At 33.6% G+C, this 24065-nt stretch overlaps 2 protein-coding genes and 2 non-coding genes across 5 annotated transcripts; 1 reads left to right on the plus strand and 3 right to left on the minus strand.

Moving 5' to 3' along the window:
- Positions 1–12192: 12192 nt before the first annotated feature.
- Positions 12193–12264, plus strand: TRNAN-GUU (transfer RNA asparagine (anticodon GUU)). The gene has a single exon. It is a non-coding gene; the product is annotated as a tRNA-Asn (tRNA).
- A 636-nt stretch (positions 12265–12900) lies between these two features.
- On the minus strand, positions 12901–12974 carry TRNAR-ACG (transfer RNA arginine (anticodon ACG)). The gene has a single exon. It is a non-coding gene; the product is annotated as a tRNA-Arg (tRNA).
- Positions 12975–16584: 3610 nt separating this feature from the next.
- Positions 16585–20884, minus strand: LOC107462228 (uncharacterized). 2 transcript variants are annotated; one of them, XM_052252628.1, is made up of 9 exons: positions 20332–20884; positions 19973–20021; positions 19127–19280; positions 18951–19012; positions 18725–18802; positions 18378–18436; positions 17553–17637; positions 16834–16920; positions 16585–16722 (listed from the first exon to the last, which is right to left on the minus strand). In XM_052252628.1, exons 1-7 carry the CDS (start codon positions 20427–20429, stop codon positions 17625–17627), a joined length of 513 nt encoding a protein of 170 aa, XP_052108588.1. In that variant the 5' UTR covers positions 20430–20884; the 3' UTR covers positions 16585–16722; positions 16834–16920; positions 17553–17624. The 2 variants fall into 2 exon arrangements, with proteins under 2 accessions (XP_052108588.1, XP_052108589.1); XM_052252629.1 differs by lacking the exon at positions 19973–20021.
- Positions 20885–22830: 1946 nt separating this feature from the next.
- Positions 22831–23804, minus strand: LOC107462227 (fasciclin-like arabinogalactan protein 9). Its single transcript, XM_016080796.2, has one exon. The coding sequence runs from the start codon at positions 23732–23734 to the stop codon at positions 22991–22993; it is 744 nt and encodes a 247-aa protein (XP_015936282.1). The 5' UTR covers positions 23735–23804; the 3' UTR covers positions 22831–22990.
- Between the last annotated feature and the right edge of the window lie 261 nt (positions 23805–24065).

A 24065-nucleotide genomic window follows, 5' to 3' on the forward strand; every position in this document is an offset into this window, starting at 1 on the left:
AAACACATGTATTAAATATAATTTTATAATTATTAATAATGTAATTGTTGTCAAAAAACAATTTAAATTCAGTTAAAACATTATATGTATAATTATTAAAAATATTGAAGATAAAGTGGTCCGATTATATATATTGAGCATTCATATTCTTCCACGATTACATATCATCACCAATCGAATTCGGTTCCTTTCGTTACGAAAGCAAATACGCTGTACATACCCCATTAAAGTAATCAAGGTTCAAAGAGTAGTTATTTTCCTTTCTTATTCTGGACTAGGTTAAACCTATAAGATATAAAATGCATAACATGAAGTCCATATGGCGTATAGTATAATGTAACATGATTATCAAATTAAAATTTAATACGTCAAGCATGACATGGTGTAACTATATCTAATTGCGCATATTATACTAACACTGTCAGCTTAAAAAACAAGAAGAGAACAATTGAAACTTCGTTTTCTATATGAGGTATGAGATGATGAGTATGCAATGAACGAAACAAAACAAAAAGCGGCATCTAGTTTTATAATTGTATAGTTTTGCTGATCATATTCCTATTTGAACCGATTATGTATCAGCTAAAATTATCATGTAGCATGTGGGTGGAACCCATCGTCGGTAGAGAAGTGTTCTAAATTGGTGACAATGACATGGAAAGCTTATTCTCAATAATCCTCAACGTTTATTCCATGAATCTATGGTAATAAAAAATTACAATAACCTATTCAAGTTTATTGATCATTTATATTAAATTTTGTCAAAATTGAACATTAATATGCAATCATTCCAAGTCTTATAATTAGTAGAACTATTATCTCAAAAAGTAATCATAACTAAAATGCTTTGGGGGAAAAATAAAACAAAATTATAATAGCTCTTGTTTATATACATTTAGAAATCTGTATTGCTTAAATTTTAATTCATTAATCCAATAATGTGTTTTGTTAAAAATTATCCAAATAAAAGTTTGATTTAACTAGTATATATCTCTAATTAAGCACAAATGTTTTTGATAGTCATTAAATTGGTAATGAAGGTGTCGATTACAAGTAAAAAATAATAATAATTAAGGCCGAGTTATGATTCATAATACACAATAAAGACCAAGTTATAAGGTGACAGATCACAGCCCCGAATCTTTGTCTGCTGATCATATGATCCAGGCTAAACTTACAAAATAAAATGAATCATAACTCGATTAAAAGATAAGTGAATAATGATATGGTGAGCCCCCAAGCTTAGCCGGATTATTATGTCGGCACTTATTCAAAAAATAATTGAGTGGTAAGAGTTATTCAATCAAAATAGTTGTGTGGGGATACTTTTCCACTTAAGAACAATTTTAGCATTTGATTGTATGTGAACTGAAAAGTTCAGAAATAGATATCCATTGATAGAATCGATTGTATGATCCGAGGATATAATGGTTAATATGTCTTGGAAATTTTTTCGTCCCACAACAGCTTACTGATGAATTTCTTGCTCAAAGCAATTAATTATTGAATATTTATAATTTATAGCGAAGGTCATATGACATGAATAAGATAAATTGAGAAAATGAATATGTACAAAATAACAACATATATTGAATAATTTATATTGTAAAAATAAAAGAGTTCAAAGTAGAAAAATATATCTTGAAAGTTGATAATTGTAGAGAAAAAAACAATATATATAAATGTTATACATGTCAAATGTAAATTATTTAATTTTATTTGTTAATATTTAAACTTTATTTCATAGAATTTGTTAATAAAGTAATAAAATAATTAATCATTTAATGATATAATAAATTTTGATTAACTATGAAGTATATTTCTTGTGAAAAATAGCAAATTTGCATGTTTGTAACTACTTTTTGCTTAACTTTTTGCATTAAACAAATAGTAACATAAAATTTAATAGCATAAAGTAAATAGTATAATAGTTATGTACAATTAATTCTTTTATGGAATCCGATTTTAAGATTTGAACTCATCATTACTGTCATTTAATTGTATAAATGAAATCATTAAGCAATAAGAATATAGTACATAATGAAATAAAAATTCAATTGACATAGTTGTTATATGTCATTATTGTATAGAACATATATATATTGAGGTTTGAATATAACTAATATAAATCAGTAAGTATTAATTACACAAAATATAAATACAAAAATATGAATAAAATATATAATTTTATTTGTATAAGTAGGCAACTTTAAAAAAGTTAGCAAAATTGATAGGCGGGTTTGTATTCGAATTGATTAAAAATTGAGTTTTTTTTCTTAGATTGATTGAAAGTCGAATTTGTTCTCGAATTGGTTGAAAGTCGAGTTTGTTCTCGGATTGGTTGAAGGCCGAGTTTGTTCTTGGATTGGTTCATCGATCAATTATGATATGTGAAATATTATGATATGTAAAGTGAAGTAATTCAAATGTATAAAGCACATACTTTATAAAAAATTACGATAGATTAAAATTTGATAAAATGTATTAAATAAAATCTTAAACAAAATTGTTGAAATTGGTTAAAAAATTTGAATGTAATTCAAGTTTTATGAACTTGAGGGGAGTAGAAATTATTTTACTCGTTCCCACAAACGGTGCCAATTGTTCTTGTATGGATGAACTTTCGAGGTATAACTTGCCTTAGAGAAAATCGAACTTGTCTCTTCGCCTCCAAATAATGTATATTTAGGCAATAAGAACACGGATGGTGGGTACCTGCAAAAGACACGCCAACGGTCAAGTCAGTAAGTGTTTAAGAGGTATAAGAATTCTATGATTATAGAATGTTAAATATGAAATAAAACTTATCATGTGTGTGTCATTATGTGTTGTTTTTGAGATTAGATATAGAAGGTTCCTTTTATAGGCATAGAATTGATGAATGATATTCATGTTATGACCGTTTGGTAATTAAGATGGAAATGATAGTCATTAAGTTGGTAACGAAGGTGTCGGTTACAAGCAAAGAATGAACAATAAATAAGGCCGAGTTATGACTCATAATACACAATAAAGACCGAATTTTAAGGTGACCGATCAATGTTTATGATGTTACTTGAAACCAAAGTGAAAATGGACCTGGATATGAGGTCCAAATGCTATTGGATGACAGTTTTTATTTATTTTCTAAGACAATGATAAGAATACGATACCTGCAAAAAATTTTGACGTCTAAGTCAGTAAGAATTTAAGCAGATTTTATAGAATATTTAAGTATTTATAGATTGTAGATGTGACTCTATTCATTCTTTGGAGATGACTTTAAGAGTGTGTGTGGTTGGAGGAATTATAAATAATTTCTAAAAATTTTAAGATGGAAATATCATATGTCCATATTTAGTTCAAAGTTTGAAAAGCTATTTTCAAGCAAGTTTGATTACAAAGAATCAAAATACCATCATTTCAATTCTTACCTTTTTTTTGAGTATATTTGATTCCTATGAGAATAAAATCTTTATAACAAAGTAATACTTAAACTACACACATCTTAAATGATTATAGATGGTTATTCTTTTATAGAGTAAAAAATTACCCCATATATTGGGTTGGTTATCATCTTGGCTTGCTTTCCAAATTAAGTCAAATACAGATTATAGAGATCCGTATCCAAGCTAGTCCGACCCATGTGAAAAGGCTACATGGATTGAGTTCGACATTATTAGGCCGACTTTGTACGACCCAATTTTAAAGATAGCTTGTCTTGTTAGTGAAAGTCTAATAATATTGAACCCAATTCATGTGGTCTCTTTTACATTATGAATTAGACTGATTTTATGTGCTTAATTTTAAAAGTTATTTGTCTGTTAGTAAAAATGTGAATTGAACTTATGTTTAATAAGCTAAGTTTAAGTATGAACAGACAGTAATATTAATAAAAACACTTGTCAATTAAATTAATTTGAGTTGATTGGGTGATCAATTTATTTATCTGTTTAAATAAAAATTGGAGTTTAAATTTTGTTTTGTATATGTAATAATTTATTAGCTAAGTTTAGTCTCTTAAATAAAATTTAAATTCGTATCGGATTAAAAAATATCTTAGATAAAAGAAAATACTTATAACCAAAATCCATTAAAATTTAATACAGTATAACGATTCCTTTAAGTCTACTTTTTCTGGGGATACGAATAAATAACTAAATTTATTCCATTGTTACAGAGTGAAAAGGATAATATCAAGAGTATTCTTCAGATAAGAAATTACTCTGAAATGGTCAGTGGTGAAAATGCTGGTGCATGCGTTAACGGGGGACCGAACAATATTATAGTCCCTAAAAAATGCATTAGAAAAAGGATTTTAAATATTAATGATTAATTAAAAAAAATTTGATAATTTTTTAGTATTTTTCGTAATTAATATCATATCACTATTGTGCATGAAGAGCTACGTTGTGAACTAAAACCATGGATGGGGCCGGGAGTCCCGGAGTGCGCGAAATTGCCGATGGTATTGAGAAGAAGAATCCTAAACAATTATTATAACTTACCATCCATGCTCCATACAATTATTTCATGTGCTAAGCTTGCAGCTTAAAATAGCCGCCACACAGTCATTGGAAAAATGACTAGGAAATTCGAATGACGGCACATATTGTAAGCAGTAGCCTTTTTTTTCGCATTTAATTTTTCACCAAAATGACGGCGCTTGCAAATTTCGTAGCCAATAAAAATACACAAATGACTATATTTTCAGGAATCAAACGTAAAACGAACAGGTTGGTGATCAAACGCTGAAACCAGAGTAAATAACTGAAATGGAAAAATGTGAATTTATTTTTGGAAATTTTCTGATGAACAAGTAGAAACGAAAAGTAGTGTCCGCCCGTTATCAAAAGAAGAAAGCGTGGTAATCATAATATTTATTTGGAAATCCAGTAATTTTAGTGGGAAACAAACACAGAATGAGAAAAAAAAATCGAATTATGGTCGTCAAGCTCTTTGCTGAAAAAGTTATAAATTTAACGATAATCATTTTTATTTTTTATTTTACTAATATTTTTGTTTTACATGTTTTTTTTAACAAAATTTTTTTAGTTAAGTGAATTAGAAGACTTTCAATCTTAGACATTACACTTATGTATCAGACATTCCCACAACATACTTACACATACTGCATGAATATACACTATAAATTTTTAAACAATATCCAATCTTAGTTAGAACTCGAATCCGAATACAACTTGAAAGAGACATATAAATATAAACAATCTTGAAGAAGAGGATGGAAACTAAAAAGAATGGTTTGTGGGCTCAGGATTCGGTAATCTCAGAACTTTTGGATTACTTAATGTTGGCAAAAAATTCAATTTCATCACCTTCCAATCGATTGGATTACATTACCAAACGATTGAATTTGGCTAAAACTTCAATGTCATCACTTTCCAATCGATTGTATTTGGCAAATCCATGTTGTTTTCGTGAATTCAATCGATTGAGTAACAAAAACAATCGATTGTTTTTAGGTATTCATTCGATTGGAAAGTATAAACAATCGATTGGTTTAAGCGAAAACCATTCTACCTTACAACTTTCAATCGATTGTTTTGTGATACAATGTAATTCAATCGATTGAGTTACAATTCAATTGATTGTTTTGATAAACTAATCGATTGAATTTTAAGGAAACACGATTTGGAAGCCATGAACGAACGTCACGAGATCAAATTTAATATTTTAATCGATTGGAATGGCCAAAAGCTTTATTAGGATCAATGGAGGATATAATTGGTTGTTGTTTTTGTATTTGATTGTTAATAAATATAATAGATAATTGATAAAATAATAATTTATAAAATAAAAAATAGTTTTTATAATTAAATAAAATATATAGGGTTAATTTATAATTAAAATTAATTCAAAAACTATGTAACAATTGTTAAAAACACTCTAAAAATATGTTTTTTAATAGGACCATTAAGTAGTCCAAAGGTTCTGTAGTTGATTCATTTGATTGTTTGGGAGGGATATGATATACCATTTTTTTTGTCATGGATATGATATACCATTTGAACCAAGCCTTCAACTACGATTGTGGGGGTTGTTCTTTTTTCTAATACACTTGCACTATACACTCGCTCACACAACAGAATTTATGGGCCTATTGTTTTGCAGGCCGTAATGGGCTCACAGCCCAATGAAAAGTTCAGGAAGATATTTATATATTTTTTGTGTATGGCCTGTTAAAAACCTTTTGTAAGATTCATGAGCAAAAGAAAAAAAATTATTGGTAAAATAAAATGTTGTCAAACCAACTTAGATTGGTTGAATGGTCAGCTAACTCGTCCGCTTAAGTAAATGTCGGGAGTTTAAATCCCACCTTGTGCATGTAGTAACTCATTGGCCAACGGCAGCTTCTTAAGTGGAGCTCAGATTCGCAACAGATTAGTCCTTAACCTATCGGGTAAACCAAAAAAAAAAGTAAAATGTTGTCATGTATTCTATTTTACTAGTGTGATGATCCGTGCAATTGCATCAAATCAATGTATTTTCAAAATTTTTAAATAAAGAATATTAGAATATAATTAAAATATATTGGATAAAAATACATATATTTTATTAATATTTAAATAATAAAAAAATAATCAGTATCATAAAATATAATAATCATTCAACATGTTAATTAATATTATAACATAAAATTTAGAGAACACGATAAATATATAAACATATAATAAAATAATAGACTAAACTTACTGCATACAATATATATACATAGGGTATAATAAAATAAATTTATTAAGAATAAGTATGAAAAATTTTAGATAAAAAATAAGAATATAAAGAATCATAATTTAATAAAAATAGATTTATAAAATTATGAATAAATAAAGTAAAACTTAAAAAGCACACGATTAACTTTAAATATATTACTGTTTAATAATAACAATATTCATACTATAAACTCCGCTAAATTAGCGAATAATTAGTCAATAAATTAATTTTTTTAAAAAAATTAGGACTGCGAATTTAATAGTAAAATAGTATAGAGCTAATTAAAACGAGAATTTTGACACCAATTTTAAAGGATATGGCCTAAGATTGGGTCGAATGAACCGAATCGGACCCAAAATAGACCCAAACCCAACCCAACGGCCAAATTCACTTTAGAATAAGCATTCTTCTTCCTTCCATTCAGCATAAATGCTGAAACAACACCAAGAAAGGGGAAGAACACATACAAACTCACAAACCGTCACCAAAAATTCAAATCCACATAACTTTTGATCTGGAGCTTCGATCGTCGCACCGTTTGCGGCCACGCGACCTCAGTGACGAGCTCTACAAAGCCCAATACCAATCAAGGTGAGAAAATCAAAATCCTAACTTCTATTCTCTCTTCTTCAATTCGGGAATAGTAAGATTTTTGGGTGTTAAGATTTTGAATAAATTGATGTTATAGGATCAAAATGAGTTGAGGAATGAGTGGGCTTTGGTTTGATTGAGACACATACAAGGTAAGGTTCATAAACCCTAGCCAATTTCAGTTCTAGTATGTTAAATGTGAATTTTGAGTATGTATGGTGATATATGTGAAATTAGGTGTATAAGTGTATATGTTGGAGGCTTGGTGGTCATTGGAGCTAAGATTTTGGTGGGTTTCTCTAAGCTTAAGGGGTTATGTGGTGACTTGGGGGCTGCCTTGAACTAAATATAGTAATCGGCCAAGGTATGGTTTAGGTTTTGCGTGTTTAATATGTAAGATTTTGTGAAAACTTGGACTAGAGCACTATAGGATAAGTTGAAACGATTAATTGTGTTAAATTATTAGTCTTTATGGTATTGATGGACAAGTTGATGTGGGCATATGTTGAGTAATTGGTAATGTGGGTTGAATGCAAATATATATATATATAGTTTCTCCTCTTGTATGTAAGAATACTTTGTTTATGTACCTCTTAGAGGTTTTATGGAGAACTAGCTAAGGGTTTTGAACATGTTCTTTTGGGTTATTATTCTGTATATATATGTACGTATATGTTCTCCGACCAGCCTTGCCTTCACAGGCTAAGTCAGGAGCTAGTTATGCTGTGTTCTTGGCCCTCTACTCGTATCATCTGTACATACATGTTATTAAACTTTAGTTTTCTTCTCATGCAAGTAACCACGTTTTCTGAGGGTTGTGCTTTTGAATTTTTCCTGTTTTTCAAGGCTCCTAGTTAAGTATCTCTTTATATATAGAGAGGTTGTAATACCTTACTATCTCGGTCTTATGACTTAAGCATAAGATTAAGTATGGTAGGGTGTTACATTATGGTATCAGAGCAGTTCATTCTTATAAAGCCTGAGGACGGACTGAATATGCCTTTGTGCATTCTCTGTGTATGTGTCTATGTGCTATTAGGATATCTAGCTGATATATGTGGCATAAACGTTCATGAGCATGCATTTGGAACTTAAAGTACTAGAGTTGCGATATTGAGACTGATCAACTTAATATCACTTGTTTGGTGTGTATAGGAACCAAATGTCGACTCGCGGACGCAGACGCAGGCGAGGTAGAGGCAGACTAGGCAATGCTACGCCTGAAGCGACAGGGAATATTCCTAATCCTGTAGACTTCATGGCTGCTCTAGGGAATATGGCCGCGGCGATGCAAGTGACAGCCGAAGCCCTGGGAAACCAAATAAATAATGGTAACAATGGCAACAACGGCGATGATGGTCCTATGACGCTTTCCTCCTTCCTAAAGGTTCAACCTCCGACCTTCAGAGGAACCTCGGACCCTACTGATGCGGATAACTGGATACAAGCTATTGAGCAAGCATTACAGGCTCAGCAGGTTAATATAGAACAGTAGATTGAGTTTGGGACCTACCAGTTGCAAGGTGAAGCTCAGCATTGGTGGCAGGGCATGAGGCGCATTCTGTAGCCTGATGGGATTGTGATCTCTTGGGAGTTGTTTCGAGAAGAATTCTATAAGAAATACTTTTCCAGTTCAGCCAGAAATGTTAAGGAACTTGAACTGCTTTAGCTGAAACAAGGCCAGATGACCATTACTGAGTACACTAGCAGGTTTGAGAAGCTGTGCCATTTCTCACGGATTTGTCAGGGAGCTCCTGAGGACTTTACTGAGTGGAAGTGTATCAAGTATGAGGGAGGCCTTAGGAGCGATATTCTGAGTTTCTTTGCACCGATGGAGATCCAAACCTTCTCTGAACTGGTAAACAAAACTAGAGTTGTTGAAGAATGTCTGAGAAAGACGGCATCAAACAAGAGTGATCACCGAAGCTCTCTTAGGGAAGATCACGGAAGAAATTTAGCGCCTAGAGGTCAAGATTTCAAGCAAGGCGGAAATACTCCACAGCAACATTAAGGATAGAGTAGCTTCCGGAGGTTCAATAATAACAATAACCACGGAAAAGGACGCGGAAAACAGGCTCAGTTTTCGCAGGATGACTTGACTTGCAAGAGGTGTGGAAGGTACCACCCGAACACTCAGTATAGGGCCAGTTGGGATGTCTGTTATTACTGTGGAGGAGCTGGGCATATGTCCTGGAATTGCCCAGAAAAGAAGAGTCAGGATGCTAGGAGAGCTCTGCAGGCAGGACGAGCGTACACTATGAGGGTGGATGGTGCTGAGGGCACAGATGCTCCAATTAGAGATAATGATGAACTAGTAATTAAAATTTGGACTGCTTTACATGATGATGCTCTGTAACACTTATTATAATCCTCCACCCAGCTGTGAGAATTGTGACTTCCAAAGGATTGATCGAAAGATGACTTTTAGTTATTGAAACAAAACGGCATTTGGTTAACCTTGAGGGAGTGGCTAGGTTCTTGAAGAATAATAACTAGAGTTATGTAGTAAAAGAGGATTGGGAGAGTAGACATACAACTTGAGTCATAGGTTAGGGATAGAGAGTGTTGAGAATGGTATGATGACACTGTTGGAATCGAAGGAACTCAGAAGCTTGAGGGATTATAAAATAGACGACGAGATCCGTTCAATGAAGTGTTTTCGGTATGAAATACCAATTGGACCGGAGAGCACGTTAATGAATCCTTCCGAGTCGACCTGACCTTCTTTTGTAGCTTACAATAGAATTCTTCCCCGAACTTCTTCTTAAATAATAACAAATGGATCAACTCCTAATCGTATCCCTGACTTGTACGAATCTTGCTCCTTCCAAATGAATCCGACATTGTCTTGTCATAATAATGTAAATTCGTGAATCTTAGAAACTTGCCGCAAATGGAATTGTCCTCTTTCGTAAAACAGGTAATCTGTTGACATCAGCTAAGATTTATTTAATTTGGTGCGCTATATCTTGTCCTCAACCAGCTCAAATCTCAATTATTCTCTGAGAGTGCACCTTAACTCCTTCTTGTATATCTTGCTAATCTCTAGAACTTGCTGTACCCACCATATAGGGCATCCCTTTACTCTACAATAAATACCGTTCCAATAATTCAATTACCTTTGAATTTATTATCTTTACAAGCTTGAATTAGCATCACGTATAACGCCTAACCATAAGATTAAAGAAATGGCGGTCCCTTAATATTCTTCCACACATTAGAAAGCATTACTGTTTAGACGCTTGAGAGCGGAAACGGCTTTGAACTTCCTCAAGAGAAATTAGTTACGTATTCTTAAATGTTACTTTAACAAAATAAAAATCAGTGCACAATTAAGGTTAAAGGATTAAATCAGGATGTATTGAACTGTTTATGATATTAGTATGGATTAAGAATCAGAATGAGAAAACACACCGGAGAACTTGAACCCAAGAAGAGAAACGACCAATGTGCCTATCTCAAATTACTAAATTTGAATTTTGGGGGCAAAATTCCTAATTAGGTGGGTAGGATGTAAACCCCGCTAAATTAGCGAATAATTAGTCAATAAATTAATTTTAATAAAAGAAAATTAGAACTGCAAATTTAATAGTAAAATAGTATAGAGCTAATTAAAATGAGAAATTTGACACTAATTTTAAAGGATTTGGCCTAAGATTGAGCCGAATGGGTCGAATCGGACCCAAAATGGGTCAAAGCCCAACCCAACAGCCCAAATTCACTTTAGAAGAAGCATTCTTCTTCCTTCCATTCAGCATAAATGCTAAAACAACACCAAGGAAGGGGAAAAAATCATAACATAAAATAAGAATTCCCCGGAGAATGAACTCCGGGAAGGTAGTGGAGTAGGGATTTGTATGATAAAATAGAATTCATATGATAAAGTCATCAAAATGAACAAGCACGGCTCAATAAAAAAAAGATTGATTCTTCGTTATAGATTATCTTTTTTCTTACAAGATAACAATCAAAATTTGATTGTCATAGTTTTCGTTTTCGAACAAAACATCAATCCACATTTGATTTGTGTTTCAATTCCAATTTGAATTCACTTGAACAATAACTCTAATTTTTTTTAACCGGTAGTAGTAGTTCTAGCGGTTAACTGAAAAATAAGATTAGTAAAGAATATTCTTTGAATGCTAAATTTACGTATTGAATTCTTTTTCTTGTCCCCATAATTCAAAAAGTTTTTTTTATTATTTCCGAAGAAATGAAATAAAAGATAGGGTAGAGGTATGACAGTTATTATATGAGGTCTACCCAATGCTAGATGCAAAGGCGCATAATAGATCGATATGAACATGATGAGCTGTCCCGTAATAAACCCAGCTGTTGCTGATAGTTTCTTCTCGGTCCCTTCTTGCATAATCCGAGCTCGAAGAAGGAAGAGATAAGAGGGCCCTATGGAGAATGTGCTCAGAAATCCATAATAGAGTCCGACCACAACGACCGAATTCATTATCTTCATGCATAAGTATACTAGATTATCCAGTATAAAAGATTGAAAAATCATCGCAAACCTCTGTTTTTTATTATCTTCTGTTTTTTATTATCTATTGCAATCTCCGGATTATTATCTAATTTTAAATCCATATATTTATATAATGATTTTTCAACCTTCCATATTTCTATATAGAAATAGAAAGAGATAGACTAGAAACGACATCTCTTATCTCACTGACACCAAAGAGGGGGATCTAAAATGAGTGGAATTTTGATATGGGTGGAATATAATGAAATAGAGCCACTTTGAGGTTCCCTTTGAAATGAGGCATGGAACGGAGCCATTGCGAAGAAGTTCCACGAGTTACGAAGGAAACTTCGAGCTCATATTGGTCATGGGTTGAGAACGGGAATTGAACTCTATGAGATCAAATTTCCCGTTGTTCCTCAGTAGCTCAGTGGTAGAGCGGTCGGCTGTTAACTGACTGGTCGTAGGTTCGAATCCTACTTGGGGAGGTTTGGTTCATTCCGAATTCTTGAATTCGAAATGAAAGGGTTGGGTTCGCTTTGACCGTTAAAAGTAGGTAACCCGTTCCCCCTGTCTTTTGTTTGTCTCTATTGCATTCTATCTCATCGTATCACATTCGGTTCTGCGATATTTGAGAATCGCCGTCAATACCTCGGTGTAGGTTCGGGATACTCCCTTGTTCCACAGTCCGGGGCTATTTAAACTAACAAATTCAGAATTCTCCGATGTACTAATATTAGCAATAGCAAGTGCATCTTTGATGCAGTCATCAATTCTCCCGAGAGGCTACAATTGCCGCGAGCAAACATATTAATGACGAGGAAGGCATTTTTGCTATGCTACAAATACTTTACTTGTTCTGCTATTCTGCACAAGCCTGGCTGAGGAAGAATTACGAAGGGTAAAAATATGCGGATTAAAAGCTAAAGCTTAGGACATACTTTTTTTATTTAGAAATATCCACCATTTACGAAAATTTTGTTTATTTTTTAAGAAAACAGTAAGGTAAGGCCATTCCATTTCGACAAAATACCCACACTCAAGTTCCATAGCTTTGGGTCCGCTAGCCCGATCATGATTTTCTTACCCCCAGAGGTAAGGGTCCTTACCTTTTTGGCCGGTTGTGGGCGAGGAGGGATTCGAACCCCCGACACCGTGGTTCGTAGCCACGTGCTCTAATCCTCTGAGCTACAGGCCCCATCCCGTCTCCACTGGATCTGTTTCCCGGAGTACCCTAAAACTAAAAAAAGGGAACCTTCCCTCTCCCCAGCCATTTCATTTCGGCTTAAGAAGATGTGAAAGCGCCTCTCTCTCTATAAGAACGGTGCGTTCCGAGGTGTGAAGTGGGCGAGAAGGGATTTCATGAAAACTCACAAACCCTCACCACAAATTCAAATCCACATAACTTTTGATCCGGAGCTCCGATCGCCGCACCATTTACGGCCACGCAACTGCAGTGATGAGCTCTACAAAGCCCAATACCATTCAAGGTAAGGAAATCAAAATCCCAGCTTCTATTCTCTCTTCAATTTGGGAATAGTAAGATTTTTGGGTGTTAAGATTTTGAATAAATTGATGTTATAGGATCAAAATGAGTTGAGGAATGAGTGGGCTTTGGTTTGATTGAGACACATACAAGGTAAGGTTCATAAATCCTAGCCAATTTCAGTTCTAGTATGTTAAATGTGAATTTTGAGTATGTATGGTGATATATGTAAAATTAGGTGTATAAGTGTATATGTTGGAGGCTTGGTGGTGATTGGAGGTAAGATTTTGGTGGGTTTCTCTAAGCTTGAGGGGCTGTGTGGTGACTTGGGGGGATGCCTTGGACTAAATATAGTAATCGGCCAAGGTATGATTTAGGTTTCGTGTGTTTAATATGTAAGATTTTGTGAAAACTTGGGCTAGAGCACTATAGGATAAGTTGAAACGATTAATTGTGTTAAATTATTAGTCTTTATGGTATTAATGGAGAAGTTGATGTGGGCATGTGTTGAGTAATTGGTAATGTGGGTTGAATGCAAATATATATATGTATATTAGTATAATGATGATGGATGAAGGATTGATGATTATGGCAATTTAATGATATGGTTGAGATTCAGTGGTGTTTATGTGAAATTGTTGGTATGGTTATTTTGATTAATGTTGTGGTGATGAGTTAATAAGATTGTTGTTGTTGCTGAAATTCTGTTGATTGGTTGGTTTATTATTGTTAAAAGAAGTGCATAATTTTAATGCTTTAAAGTGAGCTTGTATGATATAAATCATGGTGATTTCTGATAGGTACATGGAACTGAGGTTTCAGGATAAGGTTGTGATATAATTTTAGATAAGGTGATGAATAAGAGGAATGGTGTATTAGTATAAGTTAGAAACCTAGAGGACTAAATTTGGTGAGTGAAATTGAGAAGTCTTGCTGCAGAAATTTCTAAACTATTTGGACAGCAACTTAAAACGAAAACTGTGAATAATTTGGGCATGATTTTCAAACCAACCCATTTTTCTAACAAATTCCTATAAGTCAAGATTACCCTATAAAAATTTCATGGAATTTGGCCAAGTGTTTTGGAAGATATGAGTTTTTGAAGTTTAGTGATTGCTGCAAAATTTTCTGGTTCTGCAGTACCAACTTCCAGACGCTATAACTTTTGATTTAAATGAAATTTTGAGTTGCTTCCAAAGGTATTTTAAATATCTATGAGTCTACTTTAATTGAGCACCAATTTCATGTACATAGCTACTTTGTAGAGTTAGTTATGTCTCTTGGAAGCTGGGCTGTTCGCAGAAAATTCAGAACCAATTACAAGAAACAGGGCAGCAATTCCAATTGATATTTAATTAACCAAACAAAGTTCTATGAGCCTAAAACTTATTTTTCCTAAAACTTAGGGGTGTAAAGTGTATCCTCGCCAAAATCTAGGAGTAACGGATTAGAATTGAATTTGTTATAGATTTTGCAAAAACAAAGCTGCCCGCTGTATTTTTCTGAATCTTCTTAAGTGCAGCAGTAGATTTTTATTGAATTTGTTATAAAATTTAATTCTAATCCAAACGCGGTAAAAATTTGATTTAGATCCAAAGGGTATGTCCAAATTTGACTGTATACATGAACGTAGGTAAGTAAAAGTGTGTAAGTTATCTCTAGGACACATTTAAAGTTAAACGGTAGTAACTTAGAGATGAAGAAAGATAACTAATAGTTGGAGAATATAGTATTTGATTTGATAAGATGAAGGAAGAGAGTAATGTAAGAAATTGAGACTTGATGATATTAATTAGTCAAGAATAATAAAATGTATGAGCAATGAGTTGAGTGAAATGGAGAATGACGAGATTGAGACATGAATTAGTATTGAGAATGAAAATGATAAATTGTAAGACATGATTGAATAACCTGAGCTTGGGGTGTTTTCCCCATGTCATCCGGGATTTTCCCGTGGTATTTATTGAGAAAGTGCAATAATGTCACGAGTATGCCGGAGTTGCATATATACGCTAATGATTGAACATTATTGAGCTTGGGGTATTCCTTCCCCATGTCAGTTTGGGGTGTTGTCTCTTCTCCCCATATCAGTTTGGGATTCGTTCTATGGATATTATTGAGCTTGGGGTGTTCTTTTCCCTATGTCAGCTTGGGGGGGGTCCTCCCCATAGTGTATTTTGACCTTGAGAACATGTCGGGATGGTTACGTAACCGACAGTTGATATCAACAGCCATAGGACAGGCATGCATCATGCGCATTTGTTTGTTTTGATTGCTATGTATTATCTGAGATTGCCTAACTGAATATATATCCTGCTACCTGCTATACTTGCTACTTGCTCTATCTGCTTCTTCTTGTATGTGAATTTGTCTGGTTACTTGTCTCTGCATGATTTATGGATGACGGAGGAGCGGAGGAAGGGTAAAATGGGTTGGCGTTGATGTTAGGTTTAAAAGTGAGTAAGTCTAGGAGTGTTTTAGATTACCTACCTCTTTTTATGGCTTCTGCTTAGAAATTAAGTTTTATAACTGTATGTTGGAGTTCTAGAATTGCCTTTGACATTCCTAGGACCTTATATATTACATGTGTGGCACCTTTACCATACTGAGAACCTTTGGTTCTCACCCCATACTGTCTTGTTATTTTCAGATGCAGGTCGAGTGGCTCCTCGGTAGGCGTCTGAAGGTTCTGCGGCGAAGTGGTTTACTTTGGGGTCTCCTTTTATTATTTTGATGTATATATATGTATACACTACAAGAGGCACGAGAAATTGCGGTGGTTTTTTTGGGGATTTGCGGCGGTTTTTAGCCGGCGCAAAAATAAATTCCAGCGATTCTAAAAGCGTCGTCTATTAGGTGATGGAGATTTGATTTTGCGGTGGTTTTGAAAAACCGCTGGCACAACTGCAGCAAAACCAAGGCTTAGCGTCGTTTGATTTACCGGCGGTTTAAAATTGCCGCAATTTCAGTGATTGGATTTTAAAAAAAATTGCAGCGGTTTCAAAACCGCCACAAAATTATGGGTGATTTTTTTAAAAAATCAAGACGGTTCAAAACTGTCACAATTTCATAAACAAGCTTAAAAAAAACTAATTAGTTACATTAATGTATACCATTTTTCTTTACTATAATCTATTTTCTTTACATCATATTTATTAAACTTGAGATATTAATATAAAAAAACACTAAATAAACAATATTAAAATCATAGATAAATTCAAAATGTTAACTAAAAATATCCTTATTTGTAAAATAAAAAAACATGATACTCGAGCACTACTTATGCACATACTAGCATATATATATATATATATAGTATAAACCTCAAGGGATCATTGACCTCCACTTAATTCAGATAATGACTATTTCCAAACACCTCCAAATGCAACCCAAACCTCAAGACTATCAAGAAAACTACATCCTTCTGGAGGTTCTAACTTAGCCATCGTACCTGGTAGTACTGTAGAAAATATGGATCCAAAATCAATGGAAAAAAAAGGTATTGCCAAATTGAAAAGCATGTAAAATAGATAGAGTAAAGGGCATATATGAAGTGGTGAAAAACACTCACTTGTTTACTTTGACTCAGATCACATTTAGTGTATCCTTTTTTCTCATCCAGTTCTTTGATCACTTTCTTGATTTTAGACTTGTCATTCTACACAACACAAGGATAGAATAACCAGTCATGCAAGAAATGTGGCAAATTATTGAAATAGATGGGCAAAAAGAAACTTCACTTATGTCTTTCTCTGACATTAAATCATTGTACTCATCCTCAAGCCTAAGAGAAAAATTACATGAAATCCTTTAACAATATAATAATCATAGTTGCACAAAATATTTATTATTATTATAACAGTTAGTCAGTTTCTCACGTCAACACACATAGACTGTTCAGCTTGAAGTTTAGACAAAACTTTTGCATCATATCACCGGGGAGTATGTGAGAATTGAGAAGTGTTTGTATCATTAGTCTACCAAGAATTAGAACAACTATGCAACTAAACTGATTAAGATGTAAAAACAAGAAAAAAGGACAACTATATCCTATGTGTCTCACGTTTCAATGGTAGGAACTTTGAAAAATCAAGTTTTGTAGAAGAAAGTATATGCTATTTGAACAAATAAAAACTACTTTTTGATCAAATAGCAATAAAATTACAGAACCAATTTATGACCATGCTTTTTCACTTTCTTACTATTCAGTTAACTAGTAGCATAAAAATTGTCATACAATATTAAGTTCCTAGAAACTAATCTCATAAGATTATAAGAACATATACTCACCAATATAAGATCAACAGCAGGTAAGAACTCTACTTGATGAGTAACATACTACTGTCTTTGAACTCAAATGGCCTAACAAACATTCCTGTCAATCCACAAATAAATTAGAAAAAGATCAGTTAAAAAAATTAATTAAAGCAGGAACAATAAATAACTGAAACTGTAGTATAAATTAAGAAAGTAAACTAATAACAAGGTTAATAGAGTTATTCAATTTATCTTTTTAGTGTATATATTTTAGTCTTTGATTTTCAATTATTTCATTGTAGACCCATAATTACAAATAAACTATGGTGTTTTACTATTGTTATCATAGCAACCTTTCATGTAAATTATGTCACCAAGCGATAGATCACAATGAAAATATGTTAATAAATAATCAAGTTAATTTGAATGGCTTTAATTATTTCAAGCAAGTCTCTTGTCATACTATTCCCACCCATAAGCAGTATTCATAAGACAAAATTAATTGAGATCTTAAGCTGTCTAATGAATAATATTATAGTTCACTACATAGAGATCAGTTTAAACAAAAAAATAGTGTAAAATAAAGCTAACTTTGTAAATTAGTTAATAAATTAAATTTATGAATAAAGACACAAAAATTAATTTCTTAATGTAAACTTTGTGCCTCTGGAAATTGAGAAGCAATTTAGTGGGTTACAAGCAAGTGGAACAATGCAAAACACCTTTACACACATTATTTGCACCATGTAATAATGCATAAATTAGATAAGTACTATAAAAAGTTAATTCAAAATCTTTGAATGGTATAACAACGTTAAAGATGGGTAAAAAGATGTATTGCACAGGATCAGTTGTTACCTATCATATACACTCAAAAGTACTCCACATATGTCACATACGCATAGCTTCTGATAAGCCTGAGTAGTTATATATGAATAAGAAAACATAAAAATCAATTGATATAATATAAGAAAAGTCATTCACACTGAAAAAAAAAAAAGAAAAATGCTCATGAGTGCCAACATACATGTGTATTTTGCTCTCAAAAAGGCACAAGTTGCAGTGAAATAATGGTTGGATGCAAGAATATGGAAAAAGACTTGACATTACACATTTCATTTATTTTGATGCATCATTTGAAATGTAGTCGAAATATGAGTGCATATTTTCTCATTAAAGTTATAGAACACAGGAAATCTACTCACAATTCGCATATCAGCAGCTGTATATTTTGAAGAATTTGAATTATCCACTACAGGCTCCTGCCTGGTCGGAAGTTGACACTAAATTAGATTATTAACACACAGATCAAAATTAACAAGAAAAAATCACAGCAGGTATATATGAACTCTTCGATTTAAATAAGCAAACAGTACCCAAAATAATTTCAATAACAAGACAAACAAAACCATATTATAAAAAGTGAAGGACCTTCTTAAGTGCTTCGGCTTCTTCCAATGCTTTTTGCGCCTCATCAACCTTTCCTTGCTCGCCTGTTCATCAATCCAAACTTATATATTGAATATAAATTAAAGGGCTTTTTCCTTAAAGAGGGCATCTCTCCTTAGTCTTCCCATGAGCTAAAGAATATCAGATCAGTGGCTTACCAAGGTCCTCGGCTTTCTTCAACTTCTCATTTATCATCTCTTGTGTTCGAGGGTCAGGAGCAGCAACAGGAATGGGAGCCAAAGGAGGTGGATTTGGCAGAGGTTGAGGTAAAGATGCCCTGTCTTTGTTAAAGGCATCTAACAGGAGCATGGACTGTTTGGAAATTGTTAGAAAGTCAAAAGAATTGTTAGCATGCTCCTCTAAAATAGTGATCAGACAACTATCTTAATAGTTTAATGACAAAGGGAAAACAACAAAAGGAAAAAGGTCAAACAATGATCCAGAGTTTACAACACTGACAACGACACATGGATCTTAGCATTCAAGGGTGATAAGTTTGCTTTTAGTTCTAAGTTCTTCCACAACCTCTAAAGCACGAATCTTGAGATCTGTCTTGCCTTCAAGATCTGCATCCAAATTTTTTTACATGCTGGAAAGATAAATAAAAACTTAAGTTTTCATGATGGAATACACGTATCAAAATATAACATCTCAAATAACTCCATGCTCATCAAAAGGGGGGAATATAAAAATATCACGCGTACACAAATGTTCAAATCTTAAACACTACAAATGTTTTTAAAGTCTTATAACCAGCTTTGGTGAAAGGAATAAACCCTTTCAACTGATGCGGTTTTACATGTAATTAAACTTGAAAATATATGTTATGAATAGATGTAGGCTACATAGCCATATTAAACAGGATGAAGGTAAATAAGTTTCATAAACAAACCTCCTAAATATACCACCAAGGATGAAATGGCAAATGACACCATGGCAATAAAATAAACTTGTTTCGTCCAATAACTATGTGGAATTACTAAAAGCAATTCAATTAGGCAAACCTGGGAAGAAGAAAAGCTACCACAGGGAGGCCAGGTACGAGTAAGATCACTAACACAAAACAAACGCAAATGACAAGACAAAACTCAGTAACAGCAAATAGAAAATGGACAAAAGAAATTACAATAACAGAAATTGACAGATATATTGCACGAACAGAGGGCTAGGTTGGAACACAATCAATGTTTCTGGACCAAGAATAGGGATTGAAACAGAATAGTTGTTGAATCAGGATAAAGTCGAACAAAAGGCAGAAGATAAAAGGATGAAATTGGAGCAAAATTAGTAGAACAACAAGCAAATAAATTAAATTGGGACAAAGAGATGAAATTAGAACAACATGACAAGGGGAAGAACGAACCAGTGAAAAGGAAAGGGGTGATTGAGTAGCGCACAATAGGGCAAGGGGGAAGGATGACGAGGACAATGACCACAACACCAAGACGAATGGGCAGCCATGCGACTTCACGACGACACAGATGAGCATGGAGGAGGGAAGAACGATGGTTTTGCGCCCTTCCAGTTCTCTTTCGCACTCGGGAGCTAAACGGCGGAGAAGCAGATCGGTGATGGGGAAAGACGTAGCAGCTGAAGGAGAGCTACATGCCGGCAAGGATTCGAGAGTGAGATTCACGCCTTTGCTCCCTTTGGGTTCGCATGAAACGAGAAGACTGGCTCCCGAATATTGAAGGCGAGGGGTTTTTATTCAAATCGACAAAATGTTATTTGCTGCTGTTGGAATACCAAACAAGCGCTATTGTGACTGATTTACAACGGAGCTTAAAAATGCTAATAGAACCGCTGGTATCCCACCAATTCACAGCGGTTCAAGAAATGACTGGCAATTTTCGGCTGCAATTTCCCGTGTGTGTTGTAGTGATAGTTTTTCCTCTTGTATGTAAGAATACTTTGTTTATGTACCTCTTAGAGGTTTTATGGAGAACTAGGATTTTGAACATGTTCTTTTGGGTTATTATTATGTATATATATGTACGTATATATTCTCCGACCAGCCTTGGCTTCGCAGGCCGAGTCAGGAGCTAGTTATGTTGTGTTCTTGGCCCTCTACTCGTATCATCTGTACATACATGTTATTAAACTTTAGTTTTCTTCTCACGCAAGTAACCACGTTTTTCTGAGGTTGCGCTTTTGAATTTTGCGATCTTGTTTTACCCGTTTTTCAAGGCTCCTAGTTAAGTATATCTTTCTCTATTATTATATATATTTTTATTTTTAGAAGTCGTAATACCTTACTATCTCAGTTTTATGACTTAAGCATAAGATTAAGTGTCAATGAAAGGGCGAATGAGAAGCGAACATGTGTAACATTCAAAAGGAGATTTCATAAGCAAAGGAAAATTCTAGTTAGAATATGAATCGACGTGAGATATAAGGAGGTTTCAGCTCGGAGATAAAACCACGCAAATTCTATTATTTATAGATATTTTCTTTGGTGGGGGTTTAAAATACCTTAGGAGGAGAACTTCATACAGAAACAAAGCCGAAAAACAAAAAACAAAACCGGAAAACTTGAGGTAAAACCTCTCAAATTTTGGGACTCACCTAAGAGAGGTAACTAGATTTCTAGTTGACGATGAACAAACAAGATATTACCTTAGCTTATCCCCTCTAATTTGTAATTAGTTTCTTTTTATTTGTGCATTTCTTCCTTTTTGATGTAGACACTTTCGTATTGATTTCCCATGTCTATTCCATCAAGCTGTAATGCTGAATGCTGAGACTTTATTATTACTTATTAGTAGTTTTTGTTTTCCTCCCATCAGCGATTACAACACCAAGCAGTATCGCTTTTGCACCATTTTTCTATATTCTTTTATTTAAAATTAAAATGTTTTAGAACATATATAAGTCATATTTCCGAAAGGAAAAAAAAAAAAAAGAAAAGAAAAATGCTCCTTGAAAAAAAATTAAGATCCGTAATTTTAATTTATATTAACTAACCCTTTTAGTCGGCATTTCAATCCCTTAAACTTAATAGTTCAATATTATACTTTTAGTTAATATTTTTAACAAAAATATTATTTATATACTAAAATTAGTTACTAAAATTAGTCACTAATATATTTATGTATAAATATATATATTATTCAATTTTAAATTTTGTGTTGATCCTAAGCATTACTCATGTTAGTTTTAAGGTGTTGTTTGAACATGATACTTTTTTTTTCCTTCTTTTTTTGCTTCTTTGTTTTGGGAGAAGTTTTCACGTCAACGAGTGAGTTCAACAACTCAGGAATACAAAACATTTCTTGGACGATTTTAACCACTCCTTGCCCCCTCCGTTTTTTAGTAAGACGAATTGAGGGTTGGGTTGGAAAAATTATTCCTTTTATTTTGTCGTTCATTCAATAGTTTAATAGAAAAAGGAGAAAAGACTAATAAAATGATACAAGAGTATGGAAGAATAACTTTAAATCTACTGTATATTAGTTTCGACCAAAAAAAATAATTAAATTAATCATTCTAAGTGAATACGAAAATCAATTATTAAAATTAGTTATCAGCGTAAAATATATATTAAAATATAAAATATATATTAAAAATAAATTAAATTATACGTATCTTTATACATAAATATATAGTAATTAATTTTGTACCTATACATAATATTTTTGCAATACCATATATAAAATTTGTAGCAAAAGTGAAAATTTCAACCCACCACAATCCATCTTACAACTATAAAGCAAGTGAAAGCATGAGAGAATAATTAATAGCTAAATTGTATATACATATTAATATTTGTCTAGAAGAGAAAGTAAAACTGAAACATAAAGGTGTTATTATAAAATTTTATGTACTATCATATGATCTTACTCATGCATGTGATCCAAAATAGTTAAAGAAAAGAAAAGAAAATGTGCATTAAATACACCAAAGAATAAGGTACATTATTATTTAAAAAAAATGGCCACAAATTTGCCTTGCAGAAAAGAAGAAGAAGAAGAAGAATGATAGAATTACAAGAAACACATACATAGTTCCTCATGATGATGCCATCAAGAAAGAACACGCATGCAAAGCAAAACAAACCCAAGAACCATGCCAAAACCCACATTATTCTTCATCCCAGCTACACCATTGCTATCATTCTTGCTTTCAGCAGATGGTGAAGGCGCATCATCGGCGGCAGCACTTGTTGGGGTGGCAGTACCCTTATTAGAACCCTTCTTCTTGGGAGCCGGAGCCGGAGACGGAGAGTTAGCGTCGGCAGAGAATGCCTTGGGCCACAAGACCTTGTCGACTTGGTAAACAGCAAGCGGGAACTGTTGCCTCAGAGCGTTGTTAATTTGGACTTCAACAACGCCGGTGGAAACGTTGACTTGGTTGCCTTGTCCGCCGGTGAAGTTGAGACCCCAAGGAGATTGCGTCCTGACAGGGTTGCTAACGGTTAAGAGATCGCTGAGTGAGTAGTATTTTGGTGCGGAGTGGTAGAGGATGAGCTGGACTTTTTGGTCGTCGGAGAGGCCGTTGAGTGCGCCCGATGGAAGGTTCTGGAAGGCGTTGTCGGTGGGGGCGAAGACGGTGAACCCTTGAGAGTTGGTTTTGAATTGGTTTTGGATTTGAGAGAGTTGTTGTGTGTCCTTTAGGAGTTTAAGGAGGGTGGTGTATTGGCTGCCTTTCTCCAGGATGGCTGTCAGGTTGAGTTGGCCCGATGGGGCCGGGGCTGGGGCTTGGGCTTGGGCTTGGGGGTTTAGGAGGAGGAGGATGGGGAGGATAAGAATGAATGTAGTGGAGGCCATGTTAGTTGTTTGGAAGAAGAGATAGTGAGCGAGTGATGTATGTGGTGCGAAGAAGTGAAGAGTGGCAAGGTGGGGTTTTATTCTTGGAATAGAATGAAGTTTGTCAAGGTTGATGAGACTTATTTGTTGGCATGAGCTGGCTCAAGCCTTGCAAAAATAATTCTTTTTAGACTTGTTACAATATATATATATATATATATATATACAAGAGAAATTCTAGGGTCATCAATTTTTAATAATTTTAGTCATTATTTAATTATTATAAATATTAAATTTTTATTTTGATAAATATAATTACAAAATTTTTTTTTTACTAAAAATAGGAGACTCT

Source organism: Arachis duranensis, chromosome 8 (assembly GCF_000817695.3).
Source record: "Arachis duranensis cultivar V14167 chromosome 8, aradu.V14167.gnm2.J7QH, whole genome shotgun sequence".
In the NCBI taxonomy this organism is placed as follows: domain Eukaryota; kingdom Viridiplantae; phylum Streptophyta; class Magnoliopsida; order Fabales; family Fabaceae; genus Arachis; species Arachis duranensis.

What these genes read in the sequence shown, in the direction of transcription:
- LOC107462228 (XM_052252628.1), bottom strand. Translation starts at nt 20,429, where the DNA reads ATGGCTGCCCATTCGTCTTGGTGTTGTGGTCATTGTCCTCGTCATCCT. An exon ending in GAAGAAAGCCGAGGACCTTG is followed by an intron (nt 19,013 to 19,126) that starts GTAAGCCACTGA and finishes ATTGATGAACAG; the next exon opens with GCGAGCAAGGAAAGGTTGAT. An exon ending in CAGCTGCTGATATGCGAATT is followed by an intron (nt 18,437 to 18,724) that starts GTGAGTAGATTT and finishes ATAACTACTCAG; the next exon opens with GCTTATCAGAAGCTATGCGT.
- LOC107462227 (XM_016080796.2), bottom strand. Translation starts at nt 23,734, where the DNA reads ATGGCCTCCACTACATTCATTCTTATCCTCCCCATCCTCCTCCTCCTA.